General features: G+C 36.8%; 1 protein-coding gene across 3 annotated transcripts in view; it reads right to left on the bottom strand.

The window, feature by feature from the left end:
• SCFD2 (sec1 family domain containing 2) overlaps positions 1-17,041 on the bottom strand; it is a 417,410-nt gene that overhangs the window by 333,839 nt on the left and 66,530 nt on the right. For all 3 annotated transcript variants that reach the window (XR_008666596.1, XM_055341440.1, XM_055341439.1), the window contains exon 3: positions 13,922-14,049. Coding sequence is in view for 2 of the 3 variants with exons in the window: in XM_055341440.1 (XP_055197415.1) it covers positions 13,922-14,049 (128 nt within the window). In the remaining variant the exon portion in view is untranslated. The remainder of the gene's footprint in view (positions 1-13,921; positions 14,050-17,041) is intronic.

Genomic DNA, 17,041 nt, shown 5'->3' with positions numbered 1-17,041 from the left:
TGTGTGTGTGTGTGTGTGTGTATATATATATATATATATATATATATAAAAGGTGGCAACTCTACTAAAATTAAACATCTGATTGGTAGGCAGCACCATTAGAGAAAATTTCTAATGTTCATTCAATAGCTGATGGAAGAGAGCCAGAATCTTGTGCATGAAAGATGGTTTAGGAGCTTTGTGAATAACATACAAAAGGCTCAGAGTGTAGACTGAGCACACAGGTTTACAACCTCTCCTTACTCCATCAGAATGATAGAAAAAAATAAGAAGGGATGGTAACACACAACAAAGAGACTCTGAGATAGTCTATAAGCAGATATAAAGGTTCAAACATTTTGCCCCCATCTGTTGTTATCTTTGTAACCTACATTATACACTAAAACTTTCTTTTTTGTTCTGTCAAATACAGATGGTATCACACATTTTATGTTCTAAGAGGGTAACAGCCCCCCTTACACTTCCCCTTACTTCTTATTTTCCCCTTTCATCTTGCAAATCATCTGTACTTTTATTTTTTTTTACCTTGTCAGAATGACTGGCATTTACATTTTGTTCTGTGACCATAATTTAGTCTTATGTGCTTTTTCTATGGTTTCTCTAGGAAAGTTCGAAATCAATCAACAGTGCTTACATCATTATAAACTATATAACTATTAATGACAGAGTCAAATTATGTGCCATGATTACATTTCCTTATGCATATAATACACTTTGTTCCTAGAATGCTTTGTGGTGTATTTTCTTCCTTCTTCCCTCCTTCTTCACTCCCTCCCTCCCCTCTTCCTTCTTTCTTCCTTTTTTTTTTCTCTCTTTCCTCTTTCTTTCTTTGCATTATCTGCCTTAACCAAAGTTTTACAGTATACTAACCTCAAACACACTATCTATCTTTGGAATCTATGGGAGTTTTTTTCCCTCCCTGAATACTGTCAAACCTTTCATTCTCCCATTCCAACATGGGCAGATTGTTTTCCAGGCTTTTCTGCACAGCCAGCAGCCTGGAACTCCTTTTATTACTCTCTTCTGTTGGAACTGTTTCCTTAAATCCCTGGTTTTTCTTTCTTGGTATACTGTCTTGTTTTACTGGACATTCTCAAGTAACTTCCTTAGAAAAACAACTTTGAAGAAAGCAGAGTTTTTGTATCCCTGAAAAGGCATTTTCTTGCCCTCAGAGTTTCATGATAGTTGATTAGGGTCTGGTATTCTAGGTGGCCAAAAATGCATTTTTCATATTCTTCTGGTTTTCTGGGTTGCTGATAAAGAATGTGTGCCAGTCTAATTCCTGTTTCATTGTAGGTGAGCTTTTTTTTTTTTTTTTCCATCTTTGGGCCTTTAGAATCCTATTCTCTTGTACTCTAAGGATTCACAGTGATTATGTTTAGTTTAGAGGTCTTTTTTTCGTTCCACTTTCTTCTCAATAAGCCTATTCAATTTGATTATATCTTTCTTCACCCTGGGGAAATTCTCACATGCTTTCTTTGCTAATTTCTTATTCTCTGCTTTCTTTTTTTTTTTTAAGATTTTATTTATTTATTCATGAGAGACACAGAGAGTGAGGCAGAGACACAGGCAGAGGGAGAAACAGGCTCCATGCAGGGAGCCTGATGTGGGACTCGATCCTGGGACTCCAGGATCATGCCCTGAGCCAAAGGTGGATGCTTAACCACTGAGTCAGCTAGGCGTCCTTTTCTCTTTCTTTCTGAAACTCCTAATATAGTTCTTGGATAGTCTGGATTGGTTCTCTGTATCTTTTATCTTTTCTGTCATCTTTTCAATGCCCTGTTCTTTCTACATTTTAAGGGAGTTTCTCAATTTATCTTTAAACTTTGGCTGAATTTTGTTTTGTTACATACCATAAAGTTCACCCTTAAAGTATACAATTGAGTGGTTTTGGGTATATTTAGAGAGTTGTGTAATTATAACCACCATATAATTTGAGAACATTTTCTTTAAAAAAAAAAAGTTTTTTTTAATTTATTCATGAGAGACACAGAGAGAGGCAGAAAGGTAGGCAAAGGGAGAAGCAGGCTCAATGCAGAACTTGATCCCAGGACCCCCGGGATCATGACCTGAGCCAAAGGCAGATAGATGCTCAACCACTGAGCCACCCAGGTACCCTAATTTGAGAACATTTTCATCACCTCAAGAAAAAACCCAAACCCAAATTTCCTCAGTTATGAAAGAGATATACTGTTATAATCCACTTATATTGGAATATAACCTGAATGAAATTTTTCACTGGGAGACATAACTGTGCTTAGTTATACTTAGTTATAAATGAGAAAAGCAGAAATGAGAATATTCAAGTAATTATAACTCTAAGTGAACTCTAACTTTTAAATATAATACTATTATCATTTTATCATATTTTTTAAAAATGTAACTAAAATAGGGATCCCTGGGTGGCGCAGTGGTTTGGTGCCTGCCTTTGGCCCAGGGCGCGATCCTGGGGCTCCGGATCGAATCCCACATCGGGCTCCTGGTGCATGGAGCCTGCTTCTCCCTCTGCCTGTGTCTCTGACTCTCTCTCTCTCTGTGTGGCTATCATAAATAAATAAAGAAAAAAAATATTTAAAAAATAAAAATAAAAAAAAATGTAACTAAAATATAAATGCCTGGAAGGTAAAAGAGGAAAGGAAGAGTACTAAATGATGGAGCAAAACAGACAATAAAAATAAACCTCCTACCTTCAGTCACCCAAAAAAGCTTTGCCTAGAACACATAAAAGGGTAGTACAACAGAGGGAGCCACCTCCCCAAAAGGTACCAGCAACTCCAGACTCGGTATGATGGAGGTGGAAAGTGAGGAATATAACATAAAGCAAAGTAGACAAATATTAAGTGCACAGATCAGTTAATTTTTAAATACATACCTACCCATGTAACCACCATCCAGATCAACATATAGAATATGTCCAATACTCTCGAAGACTCCTGCATATACTTATCCAGTCAATAATCCCACAAAGCTAGACCATTACTTCTTTTTTTATTTTTATGATAGTCAGAGAGAGAGAGAGAGAGAGAGAGAGAGAGAGAGAGGCAGAGGGAGAAGCAGGCTCCATGCACCAGGAGCCCGATGTGGGATTCGATCCCAGGTCTCCAGGATCGCGCCCTGGGCCAAAGGCAGGCGCCAAACCACTGTGCCACCCAGGGATCCCTAGACCATTACTTCTATCTCTACTACCATAGACCATTTTTTATATGCTTTTGAGCTTCATATAAATGAAGTTATACATATGTATTCTTTTGGGTCTAACTTTTGCTCAACATTATCCAGAATTTAAAAAAAAAAAACATTATCCAGAATTTCAATCATTTTTTATAACTGTGCTTTATTGCTCTATATGACTATACCAGTTTCTTTATCTCTTTGGCTTTGAAGGACACTTAGATTTTACAATTCAGGGCCATTACAAATAATGATGCTACGAACATTCTATTATGTCTTTTGGTGGCCATAAGCACTCATTTGTATTATATGCCCACGTTTGCTGGGTGGGTGTATACTTAGCTTTAGTTGATACTGTCAGTTTTCCATGATTGTATCAATATTTTCACACATTTTAAATTTGATTAAATTTTACAATTTAACATAATTTTAAAACTGTACGTGTAGTGTTTAAAATGAAACACTACTGTATCACTAAGTTTCCTTCTGGTATTTTATGTTGGGAAACCAAAACACTAATAAGAATGAGAGAAAAGAATCACAATGAAAACTACATTGCCATATGATTAGTATGAATCTTTATTTTATTGTTCTCATAATATTTTTACAGATTTATTTACTTACTTTCTGACCTAGTTACATAGAAAAAGGCCTGGAAAGCAACATACTAATTTAGGAACAAAGATTACGTTGAAGAGCAAGATGGTGGGAAGGGAGGATATACTTTTGCTTTTTATTTCATATACATTATGATTTGAATTTTCTAGAAGCATGTGCTAGTATTATTTTTTAAATAGTCTCGATTCTGAAATAAAATCATGCCTGTCTCAGGTACAATAAACAGATTTGTACAATGGATGAAGCATTGTCTTTCAACAGATTATTAAAGAAATAGAAGAGTAATAATAATGGCCTGCTTCCCACTTCTATTGAGGTCAAAGGGCAAAGATATATGGTTAACAGGCAGGTGGAGAGATTTAAGTCAGAAATGAGAAAAAAACTTCACCATCGCGATGACTATTAGACACTGAAACAAGTTATTAAAGGAGGAAGAGGGGAGATGTTATAAATCTTCTCCCGTAGGGATCTGAAGGGCAGTATACACAGCCATCTGTATAGTGAAACCTGGATAAAGTCCAGCTGGGAATTGATGTATATTTTTATAACACCATATATACTGAAGGTGTCCCGGGATATCCTTTAAATTGTGTATGTTTCTCGTTACACAAATTTTGAGCTCTACAGCATTACAAAGGTAGGCTAAGAAACTAATGCAAAAAGTGCATTTTAATTATACAAATCAATTCAATCAAATGATTCCAAAATTCAGAAGTTTATTGTAAAACGTTTTCAGGAGAGCATGCACTAAAGTGTAACTGCTGAAAGACCAGGGGTCACAAATAGAAAATAAATAGTTCTCCCTGAAAATTATACAAAACACTGAAATATAAAACCACCAGAAACATTTAAGGTTTGGTTTTCCTTGGAAATGCAGCCTTCCTGAGGTTAAACATTGCATCAACATTTATAAACTCAAGAGAGAACGTGGAAGGGAACAGACATATTATCCTTGTTATCTAGAGGGCTGTATCCCAGACTGCCAGGGAAGGATCATTTCCTTGGTGGGTCTGCTCTGACGTGAAAAGGAATTTCTGCTTTTAGGGGAGCCTCCAGGTAAAGAAACTCCCACCCTGTAGCCACGGGCTTCTCATTATAATATCATTCTCTCGAGATTTTTGTGGGTTTTTTTTCTCTTGAGTTTTTAAACTCCTAGCCCATATTCTCATGTTGAAGATCTCTAATGTTGAAGAAACACAAAAATAAGAAGAGGAAGAGGCAGATGAGGAAAAAAGAAGAGAAAAAAGATGTACCAATTTAAGTTAAAAATATAGAGCCAGAAAAAAAAAAAAATATATATATATAGAGCCAGAAGGTAAATGCCTGAAGAAGGGATGTTAGAAATTCAGATTCCCATTTTGCAGATGAGGAAAACAGAGAAACAGAGGCAACTGAAGTTCTCTTTTAGGTGATGACGTGTAAGAGAGAAGATCTCTTTACTGGCCTTAGAGATTTCTGGCATTATTAATTATTAATTCAATGAAAACTCTTTCTGTTTCTCTAGATCCACTAATTTTATACCCTTAAATAGAGATATTCTTTATGGCTCTGCCCTGAGCCCTTCTTGTCAACCATTCTACCTTCTAGCTCTAGTTGATCAATCTTATATTTTCTTTAGAAATTCACTACTTAGGTTTCAACATAATCACTAGGTAACTAAATCCCAAATCTCTACTTTCACTTCTGGAAACCATTACTCTAGCCACACATTTTCCAACCAAGATGATCAGGAACAAATCTTTCAAACAGAATAATTCCAACCCTACATGTGGTAGAGTACTCTTCACATGCAGTTGCACAATCGTTGGTTTATAATGTGTCTTACCTGCCCAGGAGACAATAAATAATTCCATCATACTATACCCTACTTTTACAGAATGCCTTGAAATTTTACAGACACTATGTTTCATAGAAGTCATTTCGTCTAATTATCATATTAGCAGATAATCTGCTAACTCCTCATTTTGCAGAAACAGAAAACAGATTCAGAAAAATTAAATGATTTATTCATGTGAAGACAAAATAATACTTCATACATTTCTTATCCCCTATAAGGACTTAAAATATAGTATGTGCAGATAATAAATATCTTTTAAATGAATAAAAATTATTATCTACTACCTGTAGATCTGGATAACATCTAGGCAAAAACTTTCAGTGAGCTTTTTTCCCTCCTATTTTGACACCCAACTATGATTCCACTGATCTCTAGGAAATTGTGCCAATCTTACACCCCAGGGAATGTGGAATTCTTTTAAATGATGGTTCTCGAAGATGTTCCACAGACCTCTGGGTTCCTGAGACACTATCAGGTAGTCAAAAAAGACAAAGTTATTTTCACAATAGTACTAGATGTTACTTGACTTTGTTACTGTGTAGTGTTGACAATGGTACAAAAACAATGGTGGGTAAAAGTGCTAGGGCCTTCCCACCAATACAGGCAGTGGTGCTGAATTACACAAGTAGTCAGTTTCACTTCAGAATGGTCATGATGAAACAGTAAATGTTGTTAATGTTATCAAATCTCAACTCTTAAGAAAACATCAAAATCCTGTGTAAAGAAATGGGAAATACACAAAAAGTACTTCTGGTACAAATTGAAGTATAGTGATTGGCTTGAGGAAAAGCACTGGTGCAATTACTTGAGTTGTGAACTGAACTAGCCCCTATTTTCATGGCATACACTTTTTATTGGTAAAGACAAATGAAAAAATCTGGTTCTTTATACATTTTCCCAAAGAAAAGAATGAAGTAGGCCTGTCACTTCAAGGATAATGGTTTGTATTGTCAATAGCAAAAGTCAAGTTTTATGTGAAAATTATGATTTTTGGAAAACTTCTATCTGTCCCTGTATCTTTATATTCCAAATAATTAAACATTTTCTAACAATTTAATTGGGTATCAACAGATACTTTTTTTATATTATAGAATAAGTGTCAACATATGGAAGATCTGTAAAATTTAGAGAACCAATACTTTCCAAGTGACTAATGCACATGGCATAAAATAATGTGTGTATAAAAGATCCATTTAAAGCCCAAGAGAGATCAACGGGTTTTAATGTAACACAGTATGGAAAATTCACTGATATAGTTTCATATTCCACAATGTAATTAAATGTAAAAAATTGCCTCTTGTAAAATTGGTATATACCAAAGAAGAATATCTTCAATTTTCTGGAAAGGTATTAAAATAGTACTCCATATTCTAACTATGTATCTTTCTAAGGCCATTTTATTTTTATACACTTCATCCAAAATACTATATCATAACAGATTAAAGGAAGAAGCAAATATGAGAACACAGCTGTCTTCTATTAAACCAGACATTAGAGGTGCACAAAAAAGTAAAACAGTGCTACTCTACGCTATTTTGTTTTAGAAACATTATTTTTCATAAAAATGTCACTCATTTCACATGCACTGTTTGCCGTATTTTTATATTAATAAATAAATATTTTTAAAAAACTGTCCCTGCTTGAATTTCTAATGCAATATTATCTACCTATCAGAGAGTCAATAGCTATAAACCACATAAACAAAAGCTTGTGGGGTCCTCAATAATTTTTAAGAACTGAATGGGGTTCTAAGACCAAAAAGTTAAAGAACTAGCATTCTAAATCAATGTCATTCTTGGATTCCAAAACAGAGTGAAAGAAAAGAACAATTCATTAAACAAGTATATAACAAATACCAACTGATAGTATTAATTTTAAAATGTACTTATTGATTTCGTGAACATTTATTGGATATAGAGTAAGTTCAAGGTCTGGTGTTATGTGTGGAGAATACTAAGAATAGACAAGAGTTCTCGGCCCCAACTACTCAGGGTCTGCTAGTAACTGCTGCAACACCAATATGAACAAAAACAGTACCGACAGGAATATAAGATACTGTCTATTAGAGAGGATGGAAGAGGATAAGAGATATGATGAAGAAAGTGTTAGATAAGATAAAGCCAGGAGACTGAATGAATATTCCAGGGGTTTGGGGGTGGGGAGATAGAAGTAGGCTTTAAGAGCAGCCCCGGTGGCTTAGCGGTTTAGCGCCGCCTTCAGCCTAAGATGTGATCCTGGAGACCCAAAATCAAGTCCCGTGTCGGGCCCCCTGCATGGAGCCTGCTTCTCCCTCTACCTGTGTCTCTGCCTCTCTCTCTTCTCTGTATCTCCCATGAATAAATAAATAAAAATCTTAAAAAAAAAAGAAGTAGGCTTTAAGATCAGTAGCAATCATTAACTGAATGTCTATGTATAAGACACAACAGGAGATACAAAAATACCTACAGTCTTCTAGGAAACCAGAACTAAGAACAGAAGGCATAAAATAATTATCAGAAAGAGAAAGATAATCAAGGATGGCCTCTCAGTAGAATTCTACCAAATATTTCAAGAAGAACGAATACCTATTCTTCTCAAGCTGTTCCAAAAAACAAAAATGAAAGGAAAACTTCCAAACTCACTCTATCAGGCTGGATAAAAAAGCAAGACCCATTGATATGAGACTCATTTCAGACCCAAAGACATTGCCAGATTGAGATGCAAAAATTCTCACCAAGAATACAAGCTAATAATATCCAACAGTACATTAAAAGGATTATTCACCACAACCAAGTAGGATTTATTCCTGGGCTACAAAGGTGGTTCAGCATCTGCAAATCAATCAGTGCAATACACCACATTAATAAAAGAAAGGACAAGAACCATATGATCCTCTCAATAGATGATGAAAAAGCATTTGACAAAATACAGCATCTTTTCTTCATTAAAACTCTTCACAGTATAGGGATAGAAAGAACATACCTTATTATCATAAAAGCCATACATGAAAAAACCCACAGTGAATATCATCCTCAAAGGAGAAAAACTGAGACCTTTTACTCTAAGGTCAGGAACACAACAGGGATGTCCACTCTCACTGCTGTTATTAAACTTACTACTAGAAGTCCCAGCCTCAGCAACCTAGGAACCTGTGACTGAAACTCAAGATGCCTGAGCCTGAGAATGAAGCACTCCTCAGCTGGGCTGGCTCCCCTGGGGAGGTAAGCCCATGAAGCTGCTTCTGCCTGGGTGGGAGAGGTGCAGAGAGGACGGCCCTGCTGCTGCTGGGGTGCAGTAGTGCTGCCCTGACCCACAAACAGAAGGGAAGTCCACAGGAGGCTCCTTCCCTGCCAGCCTTGCCATCTCCCTCTAGCAATGGAGGCAGCAGGAGAGCAGAAATGTGGTCTGCAGAGTCCCAGCCGTAGCCTTACAGAGTGGAAGGGTGAGGTTAGATCTGAGAGACAATAACTTCACAACTGACACAGGCATCCTGGAAAAGAAACTTCACTTTTCTTGGGTCTCATTTCTCCTTGTCTGTGAAATGGGAACTAAAAAATGTACCAAATTCATAAGATCGTGGAAAGGATTGCATGAAATTAACCATGCAAAACTCTGTTAGAGTAAAATCAAATTCCCTTCCCCATGCTCCAAATTGTGGTAACAGCTTCTATATGGAGACAAGGAAGTGTGAGAGTTCATAATCAGCGTATGTGTCGTATGAGGCATCCAGATTTTCTCATCCTTGAGAAATTACCATGTATCACATGTATGCGGATTTTATTGGGTTTTAACCTATCCTTTTCGCAGTTTGACAATTCCCTCACACACACACACTCACACACACAGCTGTATATACACACATGTTCCCCTTAATCCCAGATTTTAAAAAACCCTCCAAAATGAAGACAAAAGATACAAATATAATAAAAATGTAGTTGTTATCCAGTTCATCCAGTTGGATGAACTCAAGCACCAGTAAAGGAAACACAGTATTCTCAATGATGTTGAAAAGTATATATTGAGTAAAACTGTAGAGTGTTTTGACTTATTACTGTTTTTTTAAAGCCAGTATTATGAAGTGGTAAAAGAGAAGATGATAGTAAATGTGGCACTGGTGGGAAGCAAAAAAATCACTAATCTCATTTGGAGCTTCATTAGAAGCATAGAATCCAAAAAAGAGGTGACAACCAAGACAGCATTCTTCAGCTCTAGACATTACATTTTAGGAGGGACATTAACGACTAGGGCTCTGTCTGTAGGTCCAAACTAGAGGCGATTGCAATGGTCAAGGTGGAAAAGCCTTGTCTTTTCACAAATGGTTGAAAGAACTCATCCCATTTAATAGTACATATATGAAGCAGACACTACAGTGCCCAGAACTCGGAGAGTAAGACATATCTCCATGTAATGGATCAGATTATCATCTGGAAATGTAGCTCAAGAGATCTTTCTACAGAAGTGATGAGAGAAGCTCGGAAATCCCAAGTACAAGCAAGGTGATTTGGGGGTGGGGGTGAACAGACTCCCCCAAGGTACAAAGGACAAGGTAACAATGTAATCGTACCTAAGCTGAAAATGGGAAAACTATTTGGAATTCTGCATAAGGGAAGAACACATCATCAAAAAGGAGATACTCAGCATAAAGACTAGAAAAGGACAAGTGAATTGGAAAAGAATGAGTAAGCATATTTCCCAGAAAGAAAGGGGAACATTACTGAACTCGGTTCACTTGCTTTGACTTCCCTCTTATCAAACTACCTTCATACAACCTGGTTTCCCATGTAGATTCATTCTCCCAGACTTCTGCTTCGACGCCCATAGCATACCAATCCCAGTCTGCTTCATCAGGACCTTCACTCTGCTCAGAGCTTTCTTTCTCCTTCCATATTCCAGGAAATAGATATTTTCCCTATTTTTTGTGGATAGAGAAATGGAAGTTTGGCTCTTTGGTGACAGAACCAGACATAGCTGGCTTTGCACCCCATCACAATCACAGAACACACATGCACAAGGCAGCGGTGAATCTAGAGGTGAATGCTGCAAAGAAGTCAAGAAGGATGAGGACTGAGAAAAAAAAAAAACTTGTATTTAGTGGTCTGGGAGACTTTTCAGTAAAAAAGTGTCAAAAGTCAGACTGCACTAGATTAATAAGTAAGGAAATAATGAAGAAACGGAGGTATCAGGCAAAGAATACTTTCTCAAGAAATCTGGCATACATAAGAAAGAATGAGGTCATTGGGATCTGTTTTCCTTCAGCTCCAATATGATCTTCCTGCCACCCATTAAACACTGGACAGTTTGTCCACTCTGCAGAGAGCAATAGGACAAATTGGTGAAGACCCTCCAACCACAGAAGTACTCCAGAGAAACAGAATCTGTGTAAAATGTCGGAATTCAGACAGGCATCTTGTACTTATTTCTTTTGTAAATGGACATTTTGAATCCAAACAAAAGGCTTTCTTAGAGTCTATTTCTTTTGTACTTTCAGGATACATTTTTCATCTTGAAAGCCAGTGGGGAAAATGCAATTCAGTTTACAACGTTTTAAAAATCACTTTTCTGGGGATCCCTGGGTGGCGCAGCGGTTTGGCGCCTGCCTTTGGCCCAGGGCGCGATTCTGGAGACCCGGGATCGAATCCCACGTCAGGCTCCCGGTGCATGGAGCCTGCTTCTCCCTCTGCCTGTGTCTCTGCCTCTCTCTCTCTCTCTGTATGACTATCATAAATTAAAAAAAAAAAAATCACTTTTCTGGAACACATATATTTAGCTAACTGAGAATTTAATAACAAGCTCTTGGAAAGATGGCATATGTTTATATGTAAAATGATAAAATGAATTTTCTTTGTTTTAGTAATTAAACTTTTTTCCTTTCACAGAATGTTAATTTCTATTGGTATTCAAATGTTTTAATGAGTTTACCTTGTACTGAGAAATTTTATATTTAAAATCTGAGGTTTCAATTAGAGGTCCATCTCAGTGAATTTAGGTATAAGAGAATCCTCAATCTCGAATTAAAATTTGTTTAATGTCTCAAAAGTTCTAGAAGCCTCTGTCACAGAAAAATGTATACTTCAGAAGAATTACAGTAGGGATTGGGAGAATGGTACATAGTTTAAAGCATATTTCATAGTTTTAAATGGTGCTAGAAAATGCATTCCAGCCAGCTAAGACACCAGAGTATGATTTTTTTTATGATAAGCTATATGATAAGGAATTTTCAAATACCAATGTTTTATTATGTTTAAACTCCAGATCTTTTTCTTACTGTTCATGGTTATATATCTGTTAGTATATGAAAATGAGACACACCAGAAATTCTGACTAGTGATATGAAACAGAAACGGGGAGCCGCACTGTTCAGCTTTTACCAAATTATAGTTGACACATGGATAAAGTGTGATTTGGGCCAATGTTTTCAGTTCTTCTTACAATCAAAGTTTGCTAACAACTGTCTGTATCTTTTCTACTTTTTTCTCCCCCATGTCTGGAGTTTTGGAATAATGCAACTCATTACATCTGAGGCTTTTTCCTCCCCTTTGGTCAGTGAAAACTCAAACTTTAAGTCTGAATTCCTCATAGGGTTGCCAGTCTTTTTTAAAAATTTATTTCTGGCTTTGATATTATTTAAAAGATACAGTCCTTTAGAAAAGTAAAGTATGTTGATCTTTCAAGAGTCCTATATTGAGCAATCAAAATTGACTTAGGCTCTGTGATAGCATCATAAGGTTACATCATTGAAATGCAATATAAATCAACCTTATCACCAAAACCTTTGTGCAATCCTACTTTTCTTGATTCACAATATGAACCTGTTCTTGTTTCAACATGATCATGGATAAGGAACTCTATACAGTAAACACACTTATCAATGTGTATCTAGACTTGAGGACAGAAAAAGGGAGAGAGAAAGGGGGGGAGGGAAGGAGGGCGGGGAGAATTAATAGTTAAACTCCAGGATAGTCTCAAAGAAGCACTTTCTTTCTACTCCAAAACAACACATAGGATTTCTGGCATTGGTTATATGGAAATAGGATGATTTTATAAATAAAGTATACTCTCTCACATCAGAATGTCTGAATGTGAATTGTAGTCCTACCCCTTATCAGCTAAATGGCAACTTAATTTTTCTCAATACCAGTTTCCTTCTCTGAAAAATGGGATATTAATGGTCCCTATTTTGCAGAATTACTCTAAGGATTAAATGAGATCAACACATGAAAAGAGATGAAAACCTGACTCAATAAATGCTAGTTACTTTTACTTTTCTATCATCATTATGCTCCTTAAAGTCCTTGTATATAGTCACCTTACACATTCAGAGTCATGATATTTTTTTATCATGATCCTATAACTTTTTCCCCTTCTATATTCACCCATTCTTTTACTTTTAAAATTTCATTCTTCTATTTCAACTTGATAGTTTGATTTTTATACTTATAAATAATCAAGAACTTGGGCTACAAATCTCAGCAAAGAAAAACTTTCCCATCCAGTAAGATGGTAAGAGAAAATTTTTATTTTTAAAGAAATAAACTTCTGAAAGTTTCAGAATTAAATTCTACTTATTAACCAGATTCAAGTCCATATTTAAATATTTCCATGTTAAGAAAATTATTTAATTTTAAAAATAAGTAAAACATCAGATTCCTTTTCTAAAATCAAAACACGAGTCCTCTGATTTTTTTTAGCCAAAAGAAAAAAGCCATTTATTTAAAACTCAAATTCTATTGCAGCCAGATTCTTCTAATACTGAAGAGAAAAGTGAATGTAAAAAAAAAAAAAAAAAAAAAGCCTGAGAAATGAGAAAGATGTAGTATGTAACACCCTGGTTGGAGAAGAGACAGCACTTGTGTGAGTAGACAATTAGCAGACTACGCTAAGAGTGAAGGGCCAGGTCAGAACATGTCTGTCCACTCAATTGTTTTGTCAGCACAGTAGTTCACTCAAGTCAAACTAATGAAAGACCCTTCATATCCACAATAAGTGGGTGGGGGCAAGGGGCGGAGTAGGAATGGAACAGGATGAAGAGGAGGTGGTCCAGCCGAATTTTGATAGCTCCAGATCAAATAAAAAAACTAAATATGTTACTCTTTGTAAGCAAGGAGTTCCCAAAGTTGAGTCAGAAAGGAGGGTCACTGCTGAACCCTGAGGGCTGTGTGTCCATACTCCTTGCCTACTCTCTCAACAGCTTACAAATGTCTTCAATACTTTCACTGAGATGACATACTGGCCAGACTGGCCCATAGTTTAGAGAAGCTTAAGTCAAGTTCCCCAGAGCCTGTGATCACTGTCTGTCCTAGAAGAGGATATACTTACCCATACTCATTTTGATTGGCAGGTTTTCTCTGCTTGCTGCTTCCACTAGATGTCTCCGGACTTCCATCACTGCCTCTTTATGCTTGGTGCTCAGTAAGGCTTCCCACAGAGCTTTGGCAGCTGTGTCACTGCAATAAAACCACAAAAGAGCTTTAGAATAAATTTCTGCTGGATAACGAAAAGAGTTGAAAGCAAAACAATTTCTTAAATATCCTTTCTGAGAACTAATGTAACCTTTCCTACTGATAGGCTTTAAGTCTTAGGATTAAATAAAGAATATCTAATCCATTTTAATCAGTGCAAAATTTTGAGAAATTAAGGAGATAAGAAAATCAAGCCCTCCCCCCAGAAACAGGGAAGAAAAGCTACATTGTGCTATGAGAAGTATGAGAAAAGTGTATGATAAACTGCTTTGAGGATTTGCATTTAAAAATATTTCAGACTATAATTCAACATTGCTAGAGTAACATATAAATGGTTTGTAAGCCAAAATTAAAAACATGTCTAAAAATGATTTAGCAGTGATTATAAGCATATCAGTTTGAGAGAGCATACTTGTCTCGGAAACACAAAGCAAACAGCAATGAGCATTCCTGTTCCAAAACTACTCAATAGAATTCCTAATGAATGGGGTTTCTACTGAATGAAAAGTCAGGAATTAGGCAAAGCAACCATGGCCTTAAGCAGCCCACTTTGGGCCTTAGGTTGTAAGGATGGCACTTCTGAAGCCTTTACAATTAACCGTTGATCCAGCACGAAGCGCTGCATTACGCAAGGTTTCATCTGGGCTCACTTTTCCAACAGCCCTCTGTCTCACCCACCATGCCATGTTCAAATTATAAATGAGTACAGTGTTCCTTCCGGAAGATCTCTGCATGTAGCCAAGTATACACATTTGTGGTGACGCTTTAAAAACTGAGTATAAAAAAACAAAGATGACAACTGTCCCTTTCTAAGGACATTTTCCCTCCACTTAAAGCCCCACTAACACCTCCTACTATCCAGTTTGCAAGAGTTTGAAAATGAATGCATTTTTTTAAGTTTAGTTTTAAAAGTTCTAATACATTAATTTAGCCTTAAAGTTATACCTAATAAGGTATACCTTTCAAGTTTGAATTTCATTTAGAATAATGGAATAATGTGTTTCAGCAATGAATTTAATATCTGTCACAAAATAATCTTTCATTAAGTAGTACTATTTTTATTGCCATCTATTTTTTTCTGAGTGAATTAACAACGCTGCTCAACATGTTCTACTTATTTTGCTCTGAACAAAACTGTCATCATTAGAACGCAGCATCTAATATTCTAGGTTTAAATGAAATGAACTGATAAACTATATGCCAAGTGTTATTCTCAGCGGTTGCCATAGAGCTAAAAATGATGCATAAGCTCTCAATGACAGAGCCCAAAAGAAGAGGCAGAAAAATAATTGCCCCAAAATGTGATAAGAGGCAGATCCATGCTTCCTTGGATTTTTCTGATAGCACAGACCAAGGGCTCTAATCCTGGCTAGGAAGGCAGGGACTCAAAGAATGATTTCCACTGGAAATGATGAGCAAGTACAGAGATGTGTAAGCTCTGAAAGCAGCCAAGGCAAAAAATTGTAACTCAGTCTAGGGAGGAAAACAGTACAGTCTTCAAGAAGGATATAAAATCTTGCGCACAAAATAAGAGGAAGAATGTCATTTCAGTACAAAGTCCCATGCACATGGAACTAAAGAGTATTGTCTTGCTCCATGCCAGGATGCAAGAAGACAGGCAATAGAAATAAGGGCAAAGGGGAAGGAAGGAGCGACTCTACATAGGGCCCTGCCCTCCCTGCCAAGGCTTATCATTCTGTAGGTGACAGGAAACCAAGGACTACGCAATGGCTTTCACATTCTGAAAAGAGCAGCATAGCTTAGCAGTAATGAAAACGGTCTTTATCATCACTCAAAACTAGATCAATTTCATATGGGTCTTTGGGAAAGCTATAAAATTTCCCCAAAACTCTGAAGACAATAGAGAACCACTGAAGTAACCTGAGCAGGGGAGGTATACTTCCAGATTTCCAAACTTATGGTCCATAATTGTGCCCTACTTTTGTTCTCCAAAGCACTTCTCCCCAAACCACAGGGATTTCTCACATATTCTTGACTCTACACACAACTTCTAGAGTAGACCTTCACTGCCCTCCTCTTTTCTGTGACAGCAGGCATTTTGCTAATACAGAGTGTCTCCAAAATAACAGTGGGTTATGTAATACTGTGGTTGCCCCATTAGATTACTGTAGTGGTTAAAATGTGGGCTTTGGGGTCAGATGAAATCTGGGTTCAAATTCTAACCATTCTCCCCTTCACCCATAGCAACTGAACAGCCTCTCTGATCTTCCTCAGACACTCCAAGCACAGGCACCTCCTTTGCCAGGAATGCTCTTCCTCTACATGTATCCCTCTCTCTCTTCCAGTGTCTGCTAAAATGTTGCCTTATCAGAGAGGTCCCCCTTGCTATCCTGTATAAAGAAGTAACAACAGCCCATTCCCACACCTTACCTTCTCCTCTTTCCTGGGCTTCACTATTCTACATAATCTTTAATACCATCTGACTGATCATAGGTTTCCATGTTGATCTGCTGTTGTCTACCTCCCTCACAGAAGGTAAGGTCCTTCTACAAAAGTTTGTTTTACTCATTGCTAAGTCCTGACTCCCTAGAATAGTACCAGGGCCCTGGTAAGTATACCCAACAAATACTGAATAAGTAAATGAATAATGCTTGCTAGTTGTATAACCTTGCACATGTAACAACTCTGTTTTCCTCCATTTTCCCATCGGTGAGACAGAGGGAACAGCAGTGATTACCTCACAGGGCTGTTGTAAGAGTTAACTGTGATAATGCATACAAAGCACTTTCCTGATTCACAATAAATGTAAGTAGATATGTTTGTTGTGATGGCTGTGACTCATGGCTATGAATGATATTGTCTCAAAATTCAGTGTGTTCAAAGGATTGTAATATATTGAGGTACTTTCACTTAATTACACTGAGCAGTTTTTCTCATACAATCCTGATTTCCTTATATTCCCTAACATCACTTAGGGCTTGTACTCTCTGGCTCTTTTCTGTTGAAACATTTTACA

The sequence above is a fragment of the Nyctereutes procyonoides genome, unplaced genomic scaffold (assembly GCF_905146905.1).
Source record: "Nyctereutes procyonoides isolate TBG_1078 unplaced genomic scaffold, NYPRO_anot_genome, whole genome shotgun sequence".
Lineage (NCBI taxonomy): Eukaryota > Metazoa > Chordata > Mammalia > Carnivora > Canidae > Nyctereutes > Nyctereutes procyonoides.
The sequence above is the reverse complement of the archived record's forward strand: the minus strand, read 5'-3'. Positions and strand labels throughout refer to the sequence as shown.